Below are 24,831 nucleotides of genomic sequence, written 5' to 3' on the forward strand. Positions count from 1 at the left end.
TAATTTATGTAAAATAAAATTCACCAATTTAAGGGTATAATTTAATACAATTTGATAGATGTGTCAGTTGTGTAACAATCACCACAATCAAAATATAGAACATTTCTATCAGACCAAAAAGTTATATTGCACTTTCTTCCAATCAATCCTCTCTCCACACTTCTGGCTTCAGCATGAACCACTGATATGCTCTCTTTCACTATAGTTTTGATAGGAACAGGAGGCAGAGAAATTCTAGGCAGAAAAGGGTGGCATCCCCGGCAAAGCCCCACCCTCAAGCCTAGAACCATGGCCCAAAGTGAGAACATCCCCATTTTTCTGCTCGAATGTTACCTTTTCCAAAACCCTCCTGGCCTGCACTGCCCCCCATTCTGTACCCATAAAAGCCCCAGGTTCCACTGGCAGAGGAACGGCAGAAAAGAAGAGAGGAAGCAGCGAGATGTCAGAGAAGCAGGTTGACTTCAGAGGGACGGCTTGACAGTGGGACTTCAGAGAAGAGCCTGGCCGGGGACAGCCAGACTCCAGGGGAAAAGCACTTTCCCACTCCATCCCCTTTCCAGCTCCCCTTCCTACTGAAAGGCACTTTCATTGACAATAAAATCCTGTGTATCCACCACCCTCCAATTCATTTGTGCATCCTGATTCTTCCTGGACACCAAACAGAGCTCAGTAGCCACAGGGGCAGATGCTTGAGCTGATTAACACTTAAGCCGTCTGAGGATGGCAAAGCTAAAAGAGCACTGCAACACATGCCCTCTGGGGCTCCAGGGGTCGTGGGTACACCCCTAGATGCTGCCATGGGGCCGTACAGAGTTCTGCTCCTGCCTGCGCCCAGAAGCACCAGTCCTGCCTCCTGCACCACTCACCTGTGTGCTCCCCCTCTCACAAGAGGTTAAGAGCTTTGGGATAAGTGAGGCACCCCTGTCACAAGGCCCATGAAAGGGTCAGGGAAAATGTCCTTTCAGTTTTAGCTTTTCCAGAATATTACGTAATTAGAATCATACAATACATAGGTCAGTCATTTGTTCCTGGCTTCTTTCTATGTTATTGCACATACTATAATTCATTCCTTACTTTTTAATTGCTGGGCAGTATTTCACTGTATGGATGTACCTGTTTGTTTATCCATTCACTTGTTGTTTCCAAACTGCCTGCTTCCAGTTTGGGGCTATTAGGAACAAAATTGCTATGAATATTTGCTTACAAGTCTTTGTGTGGACACAATTTTCATTTTTCTTGGGTTAAGACCTCCAAGTGCGATTGCTGGACCATACAGTAAGTATATAACTTTATTTTTTAAACTGCCAAATTGCTTTCCAAAGTGGCTGTTTCATTTTGCATTCCCACCAATATATATGCAAGCTCTAGTTGCTCTATCTTCTTGACAACCCTTAGTATGGTCATTTTAATTGTAGTCATTCAGGTGAGTGTATAGGGATATCACATACCAACTTTGATTTGCATTTCCCTAATGACTAATGGTGCTGCATGTCTTTTCATATACTTATTTGCCATTTATATATCCTGATTTGAAGTATCTGTTCAAATCTTTTTCCCACTTTTATATAGGATTATTTGACTTTTTATTATTGAATTACAAGTTTATATAATCAGATTTTAAAGAGCAAAATATTTTATTTTTATTGGGGCTCAATTTATCCATTTTTTAACATCATACTTTAATATTTTATTTTAATGACTTTAGTAATTGGCTATCTTTCCCACTACAGAATAAGCTCAGTGAGGAAAGACTACATGTTTCCCTTGCTTACTACTTTATTTCCTGTGCCTGACATGTAAGGCACCCTAAACCTGACCCATAAGGTACTCAACAATATTTAATCAATTGATTGTAATTGGTAAAAACAGGGAGATACAATTAAGTTTTCTGTACTTGACAAACCAATCATATTACCTGACACACTCATAGCCTGCTAAGCTGCCATATTTTGTGTCATATGGTTCTATTCTTTCTACTTCCTTCCTTTGTGGCTACATATCATTGGGCTAGAGAAACAAGGGCACCTAATCCCCAGACTGACCATCTAACTACACCCAGTCCTGATGTGGGAAAATTCTACTCAAACAGAGGCAAGCTAGACCAATCAGAGTCTTTTTATTAAAGATTCGAGCTGCAAAATACTATAGAGAATAGGCAAATAATAGATATGAAACTGAAACAAAGGACATGAAGCAGAACAGTGAGTATGAAAATGTTTTCTTATATTTTTAGAGACAAGGTATCACTCTGTTGCCCAGGCAGGAGTATAATAGCGTAGTCATAGCTCACTGCAGCCTGGAACTACTGGGCTCAAGTAATCCTAAGCTTCCCAAGTAGCTAGGACTACAGGTATGCACCACCATGCCCAGCTCTTTTGCCAGAGACAGGGTCTTACTACGTTACCAGGCTGGTCTCAAACTGCTGATCTCAAGTGATCCTCTGACCTCTGCCTCCCAAAGCACTAGGATTGCAGGTGTGACCCACCGCACCCAACCAAGATAATACTCAGAAGATGAATCTGTGAGGTAGCTAAAAGAAAAGAAGTATACTATGGTGGTCATCAACTTGATCACATATCTGAATAACTTGAAAATCTTCTTAAAAATTCATTCACCAGGTCTCATGGAATTTAATTCAACAAATATTCATTGAGTCCCTAATTTATGCCAGGCACTGTGATGGTCACTAGGATAACAGCTATCCTATACTCAGGGAGCTCACAGTTTAGAGAAACAAAAAGAAAAGAAAAGTAAACAAAATAATTATCAATCGTAATAACATATTTTTCAAAAGAACTGAAAATGGAAATAAGAAAATAAAAACAGTAAAACCAACTCTAAGTGAGATGTTTAGGGATGGCATTACTGAAGAGATAACAGTTAGCCAGTTCTCCTGTCAGTGGGAATAGAGAATGGGAAGACCACAGAGGCTTTCAAGACTGGAATGCCAAAACCTTGTGACTTTACCTACTTTTTATTGGCCAAAACAAGTTATGAGACAAGCCCAGATTCAAGGAGTGGGAAAATAGACTCCACCACAAACGGAAAAAGCTGCAAAGTCTGAAATGGCTGTGAGTACAGAGAGGCTGTTAATTGTGCCATCAACACACTCAATTCACCTCAGCTACCACCTGTGTGTGTAGACGCCTGACCTGCTCTGCTTCCTCACTGGAAGCTGCCACTCTAGAGTTAGTCTCCAGCTGGATCCTTCCTCTCAAGATCTGTCCTGCCTTCTACACCACCTCTTACATTCCATCTACTTTCTTCAACTCCATTTACTATTGCCTTGAATGAACCACTGGGGCTCCCACTACCGTTCAGATGAATTCCAAGAGGGTTATAACTTCTAAGCACTGTCTCTGCCATGACAACAAATCTAAGCTGTCTTTCTGAGGATGAAATACCAACTTACAGCCAGCAGATACTCAAACATGTGAACAAGTCCAGCCAAGATCAGCAGGGCAAACTTCCAAACCCACAGCTAACCACAGATGCATAAGTGAGCCCAGTTAAAACCAGAATAACTATCCGACTGATCTATAAATTCCAGAATAACTACACCATAGTCCATAGACTTCCACTGATCCTGATCCAATTATAACAGCAACCATAGCAGAAACACAGTCTCGTAGACTAGACCATGATGGTGGGAGGTGGGGGAAAGCAGAACTACAACTTAGTGCTAACGTGAGAAGTCAGTAGTGGTAATCCTAAGAGTGGAACTGGCAAGGAGATTTAGGGGAGCAATTCAGATCATAATTTAGGATCCTGAATACGAGCAGGGGAAAACCATGAGTTTGATTTTGGACGATTTTGATGGAGATAGTAGAGATGTTTGACAACAGTTGGCAATGTGGACCCAGGGTTTGAAAAACAGTTGGCAGTAGATGAGCTAGCAGTGAGATTAGAGGAGAGAAAAGGAGAGAAAAGACTGATGCTTTAGCCTTGGTTAAGGCTTAATTAGAGAAAACAAACGGGAAGAAGAGTCCATTAAAAAAAAAAGGACAAAGTAAATAGAAAGAAATCCAGGACATTGCAGTGTCTTAAAAGGCATGAGAGCAGATAATTTCAAGAAGTGAGGCATTAAACACTGTCAAGAGCTGTAGCAACATGAAGGCAAATAAGAACTCAAAGTTCCTATTATCAGGGGATTGGTGAATGAAAATGAACAAATATTTTAAGACTGACAGTGAGAATTATAGTAAAATAAGGACTTTAATTTATAACTTTGAAGTATTTAACAAGTTTTTGTAAATGTCATGCAGGCCTAGCATCAACAGAACAAAGGAGATGGGGAAAAAAGTGACCAGGAAGACAGCCAGTGTGGTAGTCTCTAGAAGAAAGGTATTTATCAGGAAAATATAACTACTACTTTTATAAAATTACTGCCATTGCTTATAAAAACCACAATACTCCTTGAAGTCTGAAAACACTTTGAATATGCTTCACTTTGCAGATTTGGAAATAGTTCCCTGGTGAGGCTTCAGTTTTGAAGGAAGAGGAGCCAACAACAAAAAAAAAAAATCAGATTGTATAAGAAGCCAAGTATAATCTCTCTTTGATGGCACTCACTGGGCATCCTATGAATTTCTAATCAAGAGCTTCTAATTGATAAAGCTTTGATAGCACAAAAGGTCACCATGGATTACTTGGTCCTGCTTTGCAGCATACTGTGCTCTTCACAAACATTAGCAATTAACTGCAATAAATAATGGCATGAGTCACCCCTTCAAACATAGGGCAGCATCCTGAAGACCCTTACCTGCAGTAAACAGCAGCTGGAACTTTGTTGCAAACACTTTTCAGTTGCTTTCCATACCACTGTTAAATTCTCCTCTGAAGTTTATGATTTTTTTTCCATTGAACATACACATTTATATGGGGTATAATTCTATTCTCTCACATGATAAGACAACCATATTTTCTTTTTTTTTTTTTTTTTTTTTTTTTGAGGCGGAGTCTCGCTTTGTCGCCCGGACTGGAGTGCAGTGGCCGGATCTCAGCTCACTGCAAGCTCCGCCTCCCGGGTTTACGCCATTCTCCTGCCTCAGCCTCCCAAGTAGCTGGGACTACAGGCGCCTGCCACCTCGCCCGGCTAGTTTTTGTATTTTTAGTAGAGACTCCATATCATAAGTGATACATGTATGAACTTGTCATTTTTGTAAATCTATTTAATTAAATTATTCTTCTTTTTAACCAAGAACCTTTTACTGTCCTAATGATTTATTATTTTAATTCAGGCCAACTGGCAAGAAGGAATTAGGTGCCATTCTGTTGTAACATGTCTCATTTCCATTCCAATTTTGTTCACAATAAATGTGTTACAGTTCTTCCATTGGCAGTCAAGGAAACCTCATACAAAAGCAGCTTTTACTTGCAGTTATAACAGAGCCAAGCAATACATATGCTATTTGACAGTTTGGAATATCTGTTTTCCAGCATTCATCTGGAGCTGTTATTGGAACCATTAAAATTATTTTCTTTACAGTTTTTAAAGGCCCACGACATATTAATTTATCCTGATGGATGGTATAACGTGTTCATGTAAAAGAAAAACAAGTGTTACATAAAACATGACTAAGCTGTCAATCACCTCCTCTGTACCTTTCTTTTGACTCTATGTTTAATTTATTCTCCATTGAAAATGGCAACCAATAAAAAACAAAACCCTCATTTTGATTTACTTTTTACTTTTCACACCCCTTATCACACTGAGCAATTTTTTGATCCAAAATAACACTGAAACTTTTGCTTTCACACAAAAGTAAACACAGATGGTCTGATAATAGTAGCGAACTTTACACAAGCTGCCTCTTTTGAAGCAGGCCTCTTTAATGCCACATTTCATTAAATATGACCTGTCTTAAATCAGACAGGCTCTCCTGCAAGGAGCCAATCTTTATTTAAACTCAGTGTGGCCTGTCACTATAAAAGACTTTGCCTTCTTTGAACAGGGGTAGACATTAAAGCTAAAGAACAGGGTGGGCCTCCTTACCCCAGCCAGGCCAATCCAATTTACAAACAGATTGTATTCAACGGCTCTTTTGTCAGTCTATTGCAGGATTTTAAAAGCATTTTACCACAGAAACAATGTTATACCCACTGGTTAGGTTCTTAAGAAAGGCCATTTAAAAGATTAAGAGCCTATTTAACCCAACATATAGTTGCGCTAATAGTTTAATAGGAATAAAATGCACCTATGTTAAGTAATCCTGTGGAATGATGTACAATAATATCTCTGAGAAAATTCATTAAGGATTCTGACCATTTATGCCTGTGACACAACTTCTGGTAACATCATCCTCACTTCCCTCTTGCAGACCTCCCCTGCTACTGGGCATCAAGAGTTCGACTTCCTTGCCCTAAATATAAGCCACCAGTATTGGCCACTATCATCTGGGGCCAGGGCTCCGGCATAGTGGAAGATTTATATAAGGGCTGATGAAGGCAGAAACTGGGTCTGAGGGGTGAAAGTGTGGGATAGGGTCCAGGAAGTTAGGAATCGGCAAAAGTCTCCTGCCAGGGTACACCTGAGACCTCACTCCTTGATCTAGCCTGTGCACCATCATTCTTTTCTTCCAACAGCCCTGGGACTGTTCTGATTCCCCTCCAATTGCAACTACCTGTTGCTTCCACCAAGGTTTCACTCTTCCTCCTGGTCTACTGCATCACAGAACAGCAGTCTTGGCTTTTCCCCTTTGTTCCTATGTATCCTTTTAGAGTTTCCTAAAGATTGTCACAGCTGCTAACAAAGGAGGTCAAGAGATAAAAGTGCTTTTCCAAATTTACCTTCCACATCTTTTCTTTATTAATTTAGACTAAGTTGAGAAAAAAGCACACTTGGATGATAACAATCTGTTTGGTGGGGGTAGGGGACAAAAAAGGTAACAACATTTAAGATCAAGACAGCTCACATTAAATGGATATGTTCTACTCAGAAAAAGAAAAAAAAAAAAAATCTGGCTCTGCCCTCACCAGCCAGAAGTATCAAGATATTCCAATTTACTTTTGGGTGACTGCCTTCTCCTCTTCAATGCCCTCCACAGCATGGGGAAGCAGGATGGTGCCCTGAAAACAAAGTAAATATCTCATGATTCTTAGGCCATTATGATCACACATGAGATGTTAATTGCCTAAGTCCAGCAGTCCATTCAAAGAAGGACCACACCATTCTTCTGTGCCAGGGATCTTTTAAGCCAGCTTCCCTGACAGTTATAAATGTTTACTGTTCACAGTATCAACATGAACCACCTCAACTCCCCATCCAAAGACTTATTAAAAGGCAATGGGACAGGTTCCAACCATTCATAAAGCTATCACCTATATTAGTACTCCCCCCAAATCTCTGAAAGCTATTTCCACCCCTGCCAGTTCTGTTTCCTCTGCCCTCCCCAGAAAACCCCTCACCTTCATGCTCCCATTGCCTCCCTCCCCCAACATCTCTAATCCCAAAATGGTAACATGGGGGATAGGGTTTTATTCCAGAGACCAAGAAACTTCCACTTTCATCCATGTTATTTTTCAGGCCTGCCATATAAAGGCAGTTTATAATACCTTGAAGCTAGGAATCCCAGAATCAGAACATAACAGCTTCTGGGGACAATGGAAACAACAACAACAACAACAACAACAAAATGTTCGTAAATTACCCTGACAAATACATTTGAGAGGAACACTCGGTCTCAAGTTTATCCAGTTATTTCATGATAGGTCTGCTGTGAAGACCACGTCAGGACCTTAGATATGGGTACTGAGTAAATGGCATGGAGGATGAAGATGCTACAAAACAGACCTGTACACTGGGCCTGAGAGAACACCCCACCAGTAGCAGGGGATGTTTACTCTCCCCTTCTCTTTTCGGTATTCTTTTTTCTCTGCTTTATGATCTTGTCATTCATTCATTTGTAATATATAATCTCTAAAGCCAACATTTATAACAGGTTTACCATATACCAGGCGGTATGACAAGTAAATGATTAGTGTGATTATTTTAGTTAATTCTCACAATTCAGTAAAATGGGTTATTATTACAACTTACAGATAAGGAAACTGACAATCCTCAAAAAATTATTATATGCATTTATAGCTACAAAGAACTTGTAGCTAAAAAGAGAATATAAGACTTCCTAATTATCAAAACAAAAGGACAAAACACAACAAAAATCAAAGAAAATACACCATATGGTGAAATTTTTAAAAATCAATACACACAGAAACTATAACCTAAAATATGATGTTAATACAGAAGCAAAAAATATCTGTCATATAACTAAATGTATATGGGATAAACTCTATTTAAATAAAAGAGTTCCAGTTTTCAATAAAGGTAGTCTAGGATTTGGTGGCCTCACTCAGAAAGTTGAGCTTTGCTTATTTTGAGGGTGCTCATCCCCATGGAGCATTTAATCATTCTGAAAGGGGCAGTTGAGAGGCTAAACAAGGCTTTTGATAGCACTAGGCGAGAGACAGACTAAACTATAGATCCTGAAGGAAAAGGAGGACTCATAAATACTCTTCATTTTGGCTTCAGACCAAGGAGATGTCCTAGAAGGAAAGGTAAAGCAGAAGTAGACAGACCTATACAGTTTTAAATTGTTTCAGTCCCTGAAATTGGAATGAGGTGAGTCACAGATTGGTAAGGCCCACAGGTATTTGGCAGAAAACATAAATCTTCTATGGAAGAAGTTAGTATCATTCCATGTCTCAAATGTTTTCTAAACCTTGGCAAATATGATGTCAGGTACACAATAAAAAATAACCAGGCACATGAGGAAACAAGACAGTTTGAATGAAAGCCAAAACAACAGAAAATACAAATTTAAAAAAGGCTCCAGATACTGAATTTATCATGTATGGACTTTAAAATAACTATTTTTGATAGATGTATAGATACATGGAAAGATATGTAGGAGGTATAATAAAATGTAAGGGGTGGAATATAGATGACAGGCAGATGTTAATTGTAAAATTCTTTCAACTTTTATATGTTTAAAATTTTTCAGAATAAAATTTTGGAAAAATAATATATTGAAAGGCTTAGCTTCCTAGTAGCTACGGGGGGGAAATAACAGAAGCACAACCACCTACATGTGGTCAGGATGACTGTGATTCTACAAGATAGAAAATGGCCCACCTGCTCAGAAGTAAGCCTTTCCTGTCTTAGTTGTCTAAGGAGAATTTAACCATGGATTCTCATAAAAGGAGCATCAGGTTTTTGTTGCTTTTTTTTTTCCAAGATGGCTGACTAGGGATGTCGGATGCCAGTTCTCCTCAGAAAGAAGATCAAAATTATAGGTGAATGGTCAAAATCTGAATGAAAAAATGAGGGAAGAGAACCAGATCTGTCAGAGATCCAGAGAATGAAGCTGTAGTGCAGAAAAGGAAAGCAGCAGGAGTGCAGCACAGATCAATCCCTAAGAAACCCACAGCCCCACGGACAGGGTAGGGCTTCTCTGCTCCTCTTACCCTTGTAACAATTTGCTGACCACCAAATTTTTGAGGAGTCCCTGTGCTCTCATGACCCCAGGAAATGCTGTTGGTGGCAATCTGGGAACTTCCTGGGGATAGAGAACCAGGTACCAACTCACACAGAAGTGCCCGCATACCCCTTAGGCCCGAACTGAGACAGCAGTTGCCATATTGGTTGTTCACCGATTGTGGCCGACTGCCCTCCCCAGGGAACCTCAGCCTTTGAGAGGCCACATCACCAGACCCCCTACAAATGTACCCCACAACCTGCTTTGACTTTCACAACCACAGGGGGCCAGCAGGTCTCTAGGGAACTGCAGAATCTCTGGAGATCCAGCACTCAGTTTGGGCTGTCCCAAGGGAAGGGAAGAATTCAGCCCACCAAAGCTCCACTTAGGACAAAGAAAGCATGGGCATGGCACCAATTGCTAAAGGGGAAGGTACCAGTGGCCAGAAATGGACATGGACAGGGGGTCATCTCCCGCTCCCCCATCTACTCTTGCAGACACAGGAGAGGCTCTCCCAGCTGGGAGCTGATGTGTGTGTACTTGCTGACTATCACTCTCATTAGGGTTGCTTTCCAGTGCTTTTCATGGTAGCTGCATCCCTGATGAAAGTGATCCCCCACAGCAGGGGCTACCACAAAGGATAGGGCCCATCTCTGCACAGAATGGCAGTATCCCAGTAACACAAGGCACATAAGTACAAAATTATCTGCTTTGGACTGGGATAAGAGGCTCTGCACTGAACCCATTTTGGTGGTGGCTGCCGAAGGGGCATTCTCGCAGTCCATAGCCACACTGTAGCAGGGAGTCAAAGTTATAAGAACTGAAGGTCATGAGCAATGCAACTAGGGTGTGATAGGGAAGTGGATTACATTCTTGCCGGCCCAGATTGAGAAGCTAGTGGAACTTCGCCCTTAAAGGATCTCCCCAGTCAGGAAAGTTGCCTCTATTCATTATCACTCTATTCATATCACTCAAGGGTGAGCTCATTCTTATTCTTAAGTGCCACCTACTGGACTGGCAACCAAATAGCACCACCAAATAAAAAAACCTGCTGTCAGAAGGGCATAGCACTAGTGTACAAGATAAGCTTCCTGAGACCTCAGTACTCTCAGCCCTGAAGGAGACAGTGTGTTGACTCATACATCCAATACACTGTTAAAACAAGCAGCATTTCAGAAAGCCACCACACAAAAGCTATCCACAACCAAGGAACCCATACAGAGCCTTGGCCCCCTGAAAACACCTAGAAATGAAGCCAAATGATCATATGCAACATACACCACAGCCATACCCTCAAGGGAAAAAAGACGAAAAAAATCAAAAAATCCCATCCAAATGATGGAAAATTAAAAAATAAGCAGTGCAAGAACTCCAACAATACAAAAAGACAGTGTTTTAACTTCTCCACAGGATCACACCAGCTCCCTAGCAATAGATTCTAACCAAGATGAAAATTCCAAAATGACAAAAAAAGAACTCAAAATATGAATTTCAAGGATGCTCAATGGCATCTAAGAGAAAGTTGAAAATCAACAAAAAGAAATCAGAAAATCAATTCAAGATATGAAACATGAGCTCACTATATTAAAAAACAACAACAACAAACAGAACTTGAATTTGAAAATTCATTAATAGAATTTCAAAATGCAGTTGAAAGCTTTGAAAATTGACTAAGGCAAGCAGAAGAAAGAATTTTAGAGGTTGAAGACTGGTCTTTCTAATTAACTTAGACAAAAATAAAGAAAGAATTTTTTAAGAAATATGGGATTATGTAAATCAAACAAGCCTATGACTTATAGGCATTCCTGAGAGAAGAAAAAGTAAGCAACTTAAAAAACATGTCTGAGGGAATAATTCAGGAAAACTTCCCTAATCTTGCCAGAGAGGTGGACATCCAGATACAAGAAATTCAGAGGACAGCTACAAGACACTATACAAGATGAACATCACCAAGGGATATAGTCATCAGACTATCAAAGATCAATGCTAAAGAAAAAAATCTTAAAGACAGCTAAAGAAAAGGGTCAAATCATGTGTAAAGGAAATCCCATCAGATTAACAGCAGACGTCTTAACAGAAACCTTACAAGCCATATGGTGGTATATTTTTACCCTTTCTAAAGAAAAAAAAAAAATCTAGCCAAGAATGTTACATCCTGCCAAACTTAGCTTCATAAATAAATGAGAAATAAAGTCTTTTTTCCCAGACAAGCAGACAATAAGGGAATTTGACACCACTAGGCCGACCCTATAAGAAGTGCTCAAAGGAGTTCTAAACATGGAAACAGAAGGACAATAGTTGCTACCATAAAAGCACACATAAGTATGAAGTTCAAAGATCATATAAAGCAGTCACACAATTGGGAATACAAAGGAACTAGCTAACAACACTATGATAGGAACAAAACCTCACATATAAATGTTAACCTTGAAGATAAATGGTCTAAATGTTCCACTTAAAAGAGACGGAATTGCATATAGGATAAAAAAAAAAAAAAAAGACTCAACCATCTGCTGCCTTCAAGAGACTTACCTAATGTGCTCAAAGTAAAGGGGTAAAAAAGATATGCAAATGGAAAACAAAAAAGAGCAGGGGCTGCTATTCTAATATCAGACAAAACAGACTTCAATTACAGTGAAAAAAAAGACAAAGAAGGACATTATATAATGATAAAGGGCTCAATTCAATAGAAAGATTTAATGATTCTAAATGTATACACATTCAACACCAGAGTACACAGATTTCTAAAACACATACTACTAGACCTAAGTAAAGAGATAGTCATACAATAACAGTGGGAGACTTCAACACCCCAGTGACAGTACTAAACAGATTATCAAGGTAGAAAAATTCCCTTTGAAAACTGGCACAAGACAGGGATGCCCTCTCTCACCACTCCTATTCAACATAGTGTTGGAAGTTCTGGCTAGGGCAATCAGGCAAGAGAAAGAAATCAAGGGTATCCAGTTAGGAAAAGAAGAAGTCAAATTGTCCCTGTTTACAGATGACATGATTGTATATTTAGAAAACCCCATCGTCTCAGCCCAAAATCTCCTTAAGCTGATAAGCAACTTCAGCAAAGTCTCAGGATACAAAATCAATGGGCAAAAATCACAAGCATTCTTATACACCAGGAACAGACAAACAGAGAGCCAAATCAGGAATGAACTTCCATTCACAATTGCTTCAAAGAGAATAAAATACCTAGGAATCCAACTTATAAGGGATGTAAAGGACCTCTTCAAGGAGAACTACAAACCACTGCTCAGTGAAATCAAAGAGGACACTAACAAATGGAAGAACATACCATGCTCATGGATAGGAAGAATCAATATTGTGAAAATGGCCATACTGCCCAAGGTTATTTATAGATTCAATGCCATCCCCATCAAGCTGCCAATGAGTTTCTTCACAGAATTGGAAAAAATGGCTTTAAAGTTCATATGGAACCAAAAAAGAGCCCGCATTGCCAAGACAATCCTAAGTCAAAAGAACAAAGCTGGAGGCATCACGCTACCTGACTTCAAACTATACTACAAGGCTACAGTAACCAAAACAGCATGGTACTGGTACCAAAACAGAGATATAGACCAATGGAACAGAACAGAGTCCTCAGAAATAATACCACACATCTACAGCCATCTGATCTTTGACAAACCTGAGAGAAACAAGAAATGGGGAAAGGATTCCCTATTTAATAAATGGTGCTGGGAAAATTGGCTAGCCATAAGTAGAAAGCTGAAACTGGACCCTTTCCTTACTCCTTATACGAAAATTAATTCAAGATGGATTAGAGAGTTAAATGTTAGACCTAATACCATAAAAACCCTAGAAGAAAACCTAGGTAGTACCATTCAGGACATAGGCATGGGCAAGGACTTCACGTCTAAAATACCAAAAGCAACGGCAGCAAAAGCCAAAATTGACAAATGGGATCTAATTAAACTAAAGAGCTTCTGCACAGCAAAAGAAACTACCATCAGAGTGAACAGGCAACCTACAGAATGGGAGATAATTTTTCAATTATCTCCTTCATCTGACAAAGGGCTAATATCCACAATCTACAAAGAACTCAAACAAATTTACAAGAAAAAAACAATCCCATCAAAAAGTGGGCAAAGGATATGAACAGACATTTCTCAAAAGAAGACATTCATACAGCCAACAGGCACAGGAAAAAATGCTCATCATCACTGGCCATCAGAGAAATGCAAATCAAAACCACAATGAGATACCATCTCACACCAGTTAGAATGGCAATCATTACAAAGTCAGGAACCAACAGGTGCTGGAGAGGATGTGGAGAAATAGGAACACTTTTACACTGTTGGTGGGATTGTAAACTAGTTCAACCATTATGGAAAACAGTATGGCGATTCCTCAAGGATCTAGAACTAGATGTACCATATGACCCAGCCATCCCACTACTGGGTATATACCCAAAGGATTATAAATCATGCTGCTATAAAGACACATGTACACGTATGTTTATTGCGGCACTATTCACAATAGCAAAGACTTGGAATCAACCCAAATGTCCATCAATGACAGACTGGATTAAGAAAATGTGGCACATATACACCATGGAATATTATGCAGCCATAAAAAAGGATGAGTTTGCGTCCTTTGTAGGGACATGGATGCAGCTGGAAACCATCATTCTTAGCAAACTGTCACAAGAACAGAAAACCAAACACCGTATGTTCTCACTCATAGGTGGGAACTGAACAATGAGATCACTTGGACTTGGGAAGGGGAACATCACACACCGGGGCCTATCATGGGGAGGGGGTAGGGGGGACGGATTGCATTGGGAGTTATACCTCATATAAATGATGAATTGAGGGGTGCTGACGAGTTGATGGGTGCAGCACACCAACATGGCACAAGTATACATATGTAACAAACCTGCACGTTATGCACATGTACCCTAGAACTTAAAGTATAATAAAAGAAAAAGAAAAAAAAAGAAAATTAACAAAGAAACTCGGTTTGTTTGCGGGTTTTTTTTTTTTTTTTTTTTTTTTTTGAGACAAGGTCTCACTCTGTTGCCCAGGTTGGAGTGCAGTTGCATGATCCTGGCTCATTGCAACCTCTGCCTCCTTGACTCAAGCAATCCTCCTACCTCAGTCTCCAGGGTAGCTGGGACTACAGGTGCACACCACTACTCCCAGTTAATTTTTGTAGAGTCAGGTTTTCACCATGTTGCCCAGGCTGGTCTCAAACTTGTAGACTCAAGCGACCTGCGTGCCTTGACCTCCAAAAGTGCTGGGATTACAGGTGTGAGCCACCCCACCTGGCCAGAAAATTAACAAAGAAACTCTGGACTTAAATTGGAATATTCTGGACCTAATAGAAATCTAAAGAACACTTCACCTAACAATCACAGAATACACATTTTTCTCATCTTCACAGGGTCATCCTCTAAAATTGACCATAGGCTTGGTCATAAAGCAAGTCTCAATACATTCAAAAAAACTGAAATCGTATTAAGCATATTCTCAGCCACAGTGGAATACAACTAGAAATCAATACCAAGAGGAACTCTTGAAATCACACAAGCACATGAAAACTAAACAATTTGCTTCTGAATGACTTTTGGGTAAACAATTAAACTAAGGCAGAAATCAACAAAATTTTTGAAACAAATGAAAATAGAAACATAACATACCAGAACCTCTGGGATACAGCAAAAGCAGTATTAAAAGAAAAGTTTACAGCCTAAATGCCTACATCAAAAAAAAAAAAAATAGAAAGGCTAGGCACAGTGGCTCACGCCTGTAATCCCAACATTTTGGGAGGCCAAGGCAGGAGGGCACTTGGGGTCAGGAGTTTGTGACCATCCTGGAGAACAACGCAAGACCCCATCTCTACAGAAAAAAAAAAAGAAAAGAAAAGACTTCAAACTAACAACCTAGTACCACACCTTAAGGATCTACAAAAACAAGAACAAACCAAACCCAAAGCTATCAAAAGAAAAGAAATAACAAAGATCAGAGCAGAACTAAATGAAACTGAGACAAAAAAAAAAAAAAAACCATACAAAAGACCAACAAAACAAAAGCTTGGTTCTTTGAAAGGATAAACAAAATTAATAGGCCAATAGCTAGATTAACCAAGAGAAAAAGAGAGAACATTCAAATAAGCACAATCAGAAATGATAAAGATGACATTACAACTGATACCACAGAAATGCAAAAGATCCTCAGAGATGTCTAGGAACATTTCTATGTACACAAACTAGAAAACCTAAAAGAAATGAATAAATTTCTAGAAACACATAACTTCCCAAGATTAAGCCAGAAAGAAAATGAAATCCTGAACAGACAAGTTATAAGTTATGAGATCAAATCAGTAATAAAAAAATCTACCTACCAAACAAAAAAGCCCAGAACCAGACAGATTCATGGCCAAATTCTACCAGACATACAAAGAAGAGCTTACTGAAACTCTTTCAAAAAATCAAGGAGGAAGAATTCCTCCCTAACTTGTTCTACTAAATCAGTATCATCCTGATACCAAAACCTGACAAGGACACAACAATAGCAACAAACTGTATAGGCTGATAGTCCTGATGAACATAGATGTAAAAATCCTCAACAAAATACTAGCAAACCAAATTCAGCAGCACATCAAAAAGATAATTCATCATGATCATAAGTGGGTTTTATTCCAGAGAAGAAAGGATGGTTCATCATACACAAATTAATAAATGTATTTCAACACATAAACAGAATTAAAAACAAAAACCATATGATCATCTCAATAGACACAGAAAAAACATTTGATAAAATCCAACATTTCTTCATGATAAAAACCCTCAACAAACTAGGCTTCAAGAAGGAACATACCTCAAAATAATAAGATATAGGAAAAACCCACAGCCAACATTGTACTGAATGAGGAAAAACTGAAAGCATTTCCCCTAAGAACTAGAACAGAACAAGGATATCCATTCTATCACTCTTACTAAACAGAGTACTAGAACTCCTGGCCATAGCAATCAAGCAAGAGAAAGAAATAAAAGATATCCAAATTGGGAAAGAGGCAGTCAAACTATTTTTGTTGGCTGACGACATGATCTTATACCTAGAAAATCCTAAAGATTTCTTCAAAAGACTCCTAGACCTGATAAACAACTTCAGTAAAGTTTCAGGATGTAAGATTAATGCATAAAAATCCGTTGCATTTCTACACACTATAACTCTCAAGCTTAGACCCAAATCAGGAACTCAATCCCATTTCTAATAGCACCAAAAATAAATAAATAAATAGAACCCTAGGAATATATTTACCAAAGGAGGTGAAACACCTCTACAATGAGAACTATTAAATACTGATGAAAGAAATCACAGATGACACAAACAAATGGAAAAACATCCCAATTCTTATGGATTGGAATAATCAGTATCGATAAAATGACTTCCCAAAGTAATCTACAGATTCAAGGCAATTCCTATCAAACTACCAACATCATTTTTGATGGAGTTAGAAAAAATAATTCTAAAATTCATGTGGCCCCAAAAGAGATTCCAAGTCAAAGCAATCTTAAGCAAAAAGAACAAAGCTGTAGGCATTACATTACCTGACTTCAAACTATACTACAAGCTATAGTAACCAAAACAGCATGGTACTGGTACAAAAACAGACACAGATCAAAGGAATAGACTAGAGAACATAAAAATAAACCTACAACCAAGTGATCTTCAAACAAGCCAACAAAAATAAACAACGAGGAAAGGACACATTATTCAAAAAATGGTGCTGGGAAAACTGGCTTGTCATAAGCAGAAGAATCAAACTGAACCCCTATCTCTCACCATATACAAAAATTAACTCAAGATATATTAAAGACTTAAATGTAAGATGTGAAACTATAAAAATCTAGAAGAAAATCTAGGAAAAACTCTTCTAAACATTGGCCTAGGCAAAGAATCTATGACTAAGGTCTCAAACCCAAATGCAACAAAAACAAAAACAGACAAATGAGACCTAATTGAACTAAAGAGATTTTGCACAGCAAAAGAAACTATCAACAGAGAAGACAAGTAACCTACAGAATGGGAGAAAATATTCACAAACTATGCATCTGACAAAGGACAAATACCCATAATCTATAAGGAGCAAATCAACAAGAAAAAAAAACCCCATTAAAGGGGGGTTAAAATGACATGAACAGACACTTCTCAAAACAGGATATATAAGTAACCAATAAATATATGAAAAAAAGGCTCACCATCACTAATCATCAGAGAAACACAAATTAAAACCACAATTAGATATCATGTTACACCTGTCAGAATGGCAATTATTTAAAAATTAAAAAAAAGCAGATGTCAGCAAGGACACACAGAAAAGGGAACGCATATACACCATTGGTGGGAATGTCAATTAGTTCAATTCCTATGAAAACAGTATGGAGATTTCTCAAAGAACTAAAAACAGAACTACCATACTGGAGCTGGAAGCCATCACCCTAAGTGAAATAACTGTGGTCTATCAATTTTGCTTATCCAACACAAAGAACCAAGTTTTTGTTTTCTCAATCCTTTGTATGTTTTCTTTTTTTTTTTTTTTGTCTCAATTTCATTTATACACATTTCTGTTAAAGTTAGGAAAAGAATGTATATTAATAGTAAATTACATTGTTAATGCTATTGTTATAGAAGTATCAGCTGACACAATAATTAGATTACAAAAAAGAATGGGTAAAAATCTTTAACATAAAACGAACAGCCTTCCTGTATACAAACAGCCAGTTACAAAATACAATGGGATAGAATACCTTATTTACAATACCAATAATAAGATCAAAATACCTAGTAATAAATTTAGCAAGAAATATGTCAGAGCTATGTAAAGAAAACCTTTAAAATGTTACTACTGCAGGTCACACTCACACACACATACACTCAAATAAATGGAAACAATGTGGTACCACAGATAGAGTCCAGAAATAAAACAAATAGGCCGGGCGTGGTGGCTCACATCTGTAATCCCAGCACTTTGGGAGACCAAGGCAGGTGGATCACGAGGTCAAGAGTTCGAGACCAGCCTGGCCAAATGGTGAAACCCCCTCTACTAAAAATACAAAAATTAGCCAGGCGTAGTGGCAGGTGCCTGTAATCCCAGCTACTCAGGAGGCTGAGACAGGAGAATCACTTGAACCCAGGAGGTGGAGGTTGCAGGGAGCCAAGATCATGCCACTGCACTCTAGCCTGGGTGACAGAGCAAGACTCCGTCTCAAAAAAAAAAAAAAGAAAGAAAGAAAGAAAAGAAATAAAACAAATACTTCTCAGTAGACAGACAAAAAAAGATTATTGAATGTTGAGATATATCGCATTTGAACTTTTTCATCATAAAACTACTAGAAGAAAATATGGGTAAATTATTTTATAACATTAGAATGGGAAAGTCCTTCTAAATCAGGAAAGAAAAGATAAATAAGTCCAATCATATGCAAATTAAAATATTCTGCATGATCAAAAAATGCCATTAAAAAAGTTAAAAGTTAAAATTTATGTGAAAAAGTTACAGCATTATTACAGTCAATGGGCTAATTTCCTCAAGATATAAAGAGCTCCTGCAAAAAGACAAATAGCTCAGTTAGGGGTAAAATGGGCAACAGGCATAAAAAGACAATTTAGAGATAAAAAAATACATGAGGCTTTAAACATATTTTTTAAATACTCAACCTCATTCACAGTAAATTAAATGCAAATTGAAGTTAGGAGATACTAACTTTACCTATCAGGTTGACAAGTATCGAAAAATTTAAAATCTGCCATTAGTGAAGGAAAAACAAGCATCTTCATACATTATTAGTAGATGTGTAATTGTTACAGTATCAATGGAAGATAGTTTGGCAGTATATATCAAAACTTAAATGTACATATCTTTTGATCTAACAATTATATTTCTAAGACTATGTCCTACAGATACTTTGTACATGTGAAAAATGATATGAAAATAAATATATTCTTGCAGGGATTATTTTAATAGCAATTTTATAATGTGTTATTTAACAATATATAATAGTAATTTTATAATAGATTAAATGCTCATCAATTAGGACTAGTTAAATAAATTGTGGTACACTCATACAAGAGTACTAAGCAGCCATTAAAAAGAATGAAGCAGCTCCTTGTGTACTGACAAAGAATGATCCCTAAACTATAAAAAAGCAAGTTAAAACAACAGTATATATTTTATGCTACAATGTGGGTTTAACAATAGAGGAACATATATGTACATATATCTTATATAAACATAGACTATCTCTGAGAGGAAAACATACTAATTTATTGTGGGGCTTCTCAGAGATAGTCTATGGAAAGATAAATTAGGTGAGTACAGGAGTATGGGAGATTTACTTTGCATTCTAAATTTGTTTGTATCTTCAGAACTATATTCCATGAGCAGTAATTGTCTATTTCAACAGTAGAAATGCAGCAGAAAGTACCTCAAAAAAGACTGAAATTTGCCCAGTGGAAAGAAAAAATTTATCAATGTTGGTTTCGGTTTGAGCCACATGGCCTTGGAGGACCAGAATACCTCTAAGGAAAAGACTGCCCCTTATTTGTGAAGACACTTTACTGAGCATTTTTGGCTATTTTGGGCTATTGTGGAGATCCTCTAGGCATAATTTAGATCGGAAGTTGTTTAGGCAATGATGATTTTAGATGTTCAAGATCAAATAACAAATAACAGGAATTTTGGCATTGTCCTCTGGTGCCTTGAAGAGTGGTGAAAGACAGAAGAAATGAAATCAGAGTCTAAGAGTCGACATGGGCCACATGACAGCAAGCTAAAACCTATGAAGAGGCAGAGACTGAAAAACTCCCTGAAACAGGGAAATAACTAGGCAACAGCTCACTTAGGTGATTGTAATGATCTGACTGATCAGATTTTAGAACCACTGTTTCAAATAGTTCCTGAGCAGACTTTCAGATGTTAAGGACATACGTAAACTGAACACAAAAATTTCAGGGCCACTTTATTTATAGAATATAGAAATCTGGGGGCTACCAAAGACCTAAAAACAAAACAAAACCAAAAAAAAGGCTGTCATCTCCAGGTAGTTATCAAGCATCAACATGGTCCTATTGTGCCCAAACTCAAGGAATATAAAAGTTATATTAACAGATCATGTTGTCTAAAGCTGTGCTTTCCAATACAATAGTCACTAGCCACATGTGGTTTTTTAAATTTTAATTCTAACTAATTTAGTTTTTTTTTTTCCATTAAAATTCAGTTCCTCATTAGCCACATTTCAACTACTCAATAACCACATGAGGCTAATAGCTATCTACTGGATAGAACAGAGAGAAATTTTCATCACTGCAGAAAGTTCTGTTGGGCAGCACTAGTCTAAAACATAGCGTCACCACTAAACTGTTTTTCTAATTTTGCCATCCTTTATTATTAATTTATTGTTAATTATTATTGATAAACCCCTTTAGAATTTAGATTAATAATTAGGATCCAGCAGTGAATAAATGCATTATGCTAAACACTTAGTACATGTAGCATAGATATAAGCCTTATATTTGAAATTCTTATTCTTGGACATCAAAAGCATGATCAACATAGGTATCCAAATAAGTACAGCAGATGGGTGGTATACAGCAAACCAAAGAATGGTTATTCCATATACACTATATAAAACAATTTGAAGGAAAGTTTGAAGATGAAAAAAAACACACACAAAAGCACTATATTAGAATTGAAGATGGGGAAAAGCACAAGAAAATAGCTCAAGTCAGGGGTGGAAGCAAGAAAAATGGGTTTCGGTTTAGGGAAACAGAAACAAAAATCAAAAAAAGTTTAAGGAAGGTAGTAGATGGGAGGCAGCTGGTGGAGGGCTTGCATTTCATCACAAGGGAACAGTGAAACTTCCATAGAACTCCTATTCATCTTTTCACCACAGTATCACCACAGTTGACCACTGCCTCCTTCTTGAAATACTATCCTCTCCTAGCTTCCACAACTCCATTTATTCCTACCTTTTTTTCCCATTCAACCTCCAAATGTTGGAGAACTTAAGGCTGGGTCCTAGACTCTCTTGTCTGTTCCTCCTCTAAAGCATTCTCAAAATTTTAAGTATCATTTGTATGCCATTAATCCCAGAAGTTATATTTCTACCTCAAAATTCTCTTCTAAACTCTACTTATATATCTAAATGGCTTCTTTGACATGTCTACTTAAATGTCCCACCTGCATCTTGTCCAGAAAAGGGATTCTGACAGATACCAGCAAGCATCACTGAGAACACAATAGAGCTAACTCACAGACATAAGGTCTGCAGGTTGCATGGGTCTCTTGTCCTCTAGCCATGCTGTGGAGAGGCATGGTTGGGCCGGCATGCAACTGGACACGCCACTGGTATATGCTCAAACAGAATGACCCTTCCTACTATTGCTGTTGGTCTTTACAGAGCTTTGTGAGCAAAGAGAAACTATATTTGGGTCACCTCTTTCTCATAAAAGGTGCCATTCAGTGCTGGGAACAGTGCTGATGATACCTGAAAATCTTTTTGAGAAGGGTAATGAAGTGCAGGCCCTCACACCAGGGGGAAAAGGGCCATCAGTGATATCTCATTGCCAGACAATCCACAGGTGTCAGGGTCATCCATCATCCTTCCTATCTCTTCATACATCCCAAGTTTAACATGTCCAAAGCTATATGTTTTATTACCTGTATCCTAAACCCTTTTCCCTCTAATTTATTACATCTCCAAAGGTACTGTCACATACTTCTTGCTTAAGCTAAAAACCAAGGAGTTATCCTTAATTCCTCCCTCTCCCAAATTTCTCACATCTAATCCATCACCAAATTCTACAAGGATGAACTGTCCAATATAGCTGTCATTAGCCACATATGACAACTGAGCACTTAAAGGTGGCTGGCCCAAACTGAGGTGTGCTTTAAGCAAAAATATGCATCAGATTTGAAGATGTAGTACAAAAACAGAATGTCAAATAGCTCAATAAATTTTATATTATGTGTTTGTGAAAACATTTGAATATACTGGGTATTAAGTTAATATCACCTATTTCCTTTTTACTTATTTAATGCGGTTACAAGAAAACTTAAAATATACATATGGCTTGTATTCCTGACTCAAAATAAAATGTATTGGGTGCTGCTGTTGTCAAGTGTATCTATCAACTTCTTCCCAAATCTAGTGTCACCACCCGAATCCAACTCACCATCATTTCTGGCCTGAACTAATACAATGGCTTCCTTATTGATCTACATGTTTCCTCACTTGTCCCATTCCAAATGATTCTTCTCACGAGTTACTGGACTCCATTTTAAATGTAAATTCCATTATATTTTCCTATCTGCTTAACAGGTCTCAATGATTTTCTCATCGCCCTTAAAATCTAATCTTCCTTTCATGGACTCTGATGCCCTGCATGTAATATAATATGATTCCAGCCCCCCGACATCCCCACTCATCTTTATGACTTCATCTAAAGCCGCTTTGTCCCACCACTTACTATTCTCCAGAAGCACTGGGCACTCTTCCATTTTTAAGACATACCACACTTATACCCAGCAAGGCCTTCACACCAACCATTTTCTATGTCTGTAATGCTCTGTTTCACTCACTGGCTATCTCCTTCTTATCCTTCAAGTCTCAGCTTACATTTTAGCTCCCTAAGAGGCCATTCATGATTGGCCAGTCTGTTTCTGCCTTTCACTCTCCAACCCAGAACTGTTTCCTTGTAACACTTGTCTCAATTTATAGTTACTTATTTATTTGTATATTTAGCTGATAATTGCTCTATCATCCTCTGCTAGACTGTAAGCTCCATGATAGGAGGGACCAGGTCTGCTCAGCCTAGCAATATAGACCCAGTGTTGGTCAGGAAATTATTTTAAGGGCACTGAATAGAATATTTAGGAGTAGGGGCTAGGTGCAATGGCTCACGTCTGTAATCCCAACACTTTGGGAGGCCAAGGTGGGTGGATCGCCTGAGGTAAGGAGTTTGAGACCAGCCTGGCCAACATGGTGAAACCCCATCTCTACTAAAAATACAAAGATTAGCTGGGTGTGGTGCCAAGCACCTGTAGTCCCAGCTACTTGGGAGGCTGAAGCAGGAGAATCACCTGAACCTGGGAGGTAGAAGTTGCACTAAGCCAGTATCACGCCACTGCACTCCAGCCTGGGCAATAAAGCAAGACTCCACCTCAAAAAAAAAAAAAAAAAAAAAAGGAATATTTAGCAGTAGGAATTAGAAGTGAAAAGGTAAGAGGCAAAAGAAAAGAATCCAAGAAGAGCAATTAAAGTCCATTCTGATAGATGGATAGCAATCCCACTACTGGGTATGTTTCCAAAGGAAATCAGTAAATCAACAAGAAGATATCAGTATGTCGTAGGAAATGAAATCAGTAAATCAACAAGAAGATATCAGTATGTCGTCACTCTTGTGCTCGTGCAGCACTATTCACAACAGTCAAGATATGGAATCAATCTAAGTGTCCATCAACAGCTGAACAAATAAAGAAAATGTGGTATATATACACAAGCAACTACTCTTCAGCCTTAAAAAGAAGGACATTCTGTCATTTGCAACCACATGGATGAACCTGGAGGACACTATATTAAGTGAAATAAGCCAGGCACTGAAAGACAAATATCTTACTTACATGCAGAACATAAAAAATACAAACTCACAGAAGCAGAGAGTAGAATTGGGGGAGGACTGGGCAAATGTTGGCCAAAGGATACAAAATTTAAATTAGACAGGAGGAATAAGTCCAAGAGATCCACTGTACAACATGGTGACTATAGTTAATAATAAAGTGTTATATACTTGAAAATTGCTGACCAGGCATAGTGGCTCATGCCTGTAATCCCAGCACTTTGGGAGGCCAAAGCAGGCAGATCACTGAAGCCCAGGAGTTCGAGACCAGCCGGGGCAACATGGCGAAACCCTGTCTTTACAAAAAACTCCAAAGAATTAGCTGAGCGTGGTGGTATATACCTATAGTCCCAGCTACTCAGGAGGCTGAGGTGGGAGGATCACCTGAGACAGGAAGGTCAAGCGTGCAGTGAGCTGTGATCACACCACTGCACTCCAGCTAGGCAACAGAGTAAGACTCTGTCTTACAAAAAAAAAAAATGAAAGAAAAGAAAATTGCTAAGAAAGTAGATTTTAAGTGCTCTCACTACAAAAAAAGATATGAGATAAGGCATATGTTAATAAGCTTGATTTCGCCATTCCACAATGTATACATATATCAAAACATGTACACCATAAAAAAACACAATTTTTACTTTTGTCACTTCAAATAGTTATACCATGGAATACTATGCAGCCATAGAAAGGAACCGAGATCATGT

At 38.3% G+C, this 24,831-nt stretch overlaps 1 protein-coding gene across 3 annotated transcripts in view; it reads right to left on the reverse strand.

Annotated features, from left to right (window-relative positions):
- The window catches only part of MTERF1 (mitochondrial transcription termination factor 1), a 253,282-nt gene that overhangs the window by 206,265 nt on the left and 22,186 nt on the right, over positions 1 to 24,831 (reverse strand). For 2 of the 3 annotated variants that reach the window (XR_004432710.1, XR_004432711.1), the window contains exon 4: positions 6,976 to 7,068. Coding sequence is in view for 1 of the 3 variants with exons in the window: in XM_033191984.1 (XP_033047875.1) it covers positions 7,003 to 7,068 (66 nt within the window). In the remaining 2 variants the exon portion in view is untranslated. Of the gene's footprint in view, positions 1 to 6,887; positions 7,069 to 24,831 lie in introns of those variants that run through there. The other variant, XM_033191984.1, reaches the window with a different exon arrangement.

This window comes from Trachypithecus francoisi, unplaced genomic scaffold (assembly GCF_009764315.1).
Source record: "Trachypithecus francoisi isolate TF-2019V2 unplaced genomic scaffold, Tfra_2.0 Lachesis_group4, whole genome shotgun sequence".
Taxonomy (NCBI): domain Eukaryota; kingdom Metazoa; phylum Chordata; class Mammalia; order Primates; family Cercopithecidae; genus Trachypithecus; species Trachypithecus francoisi.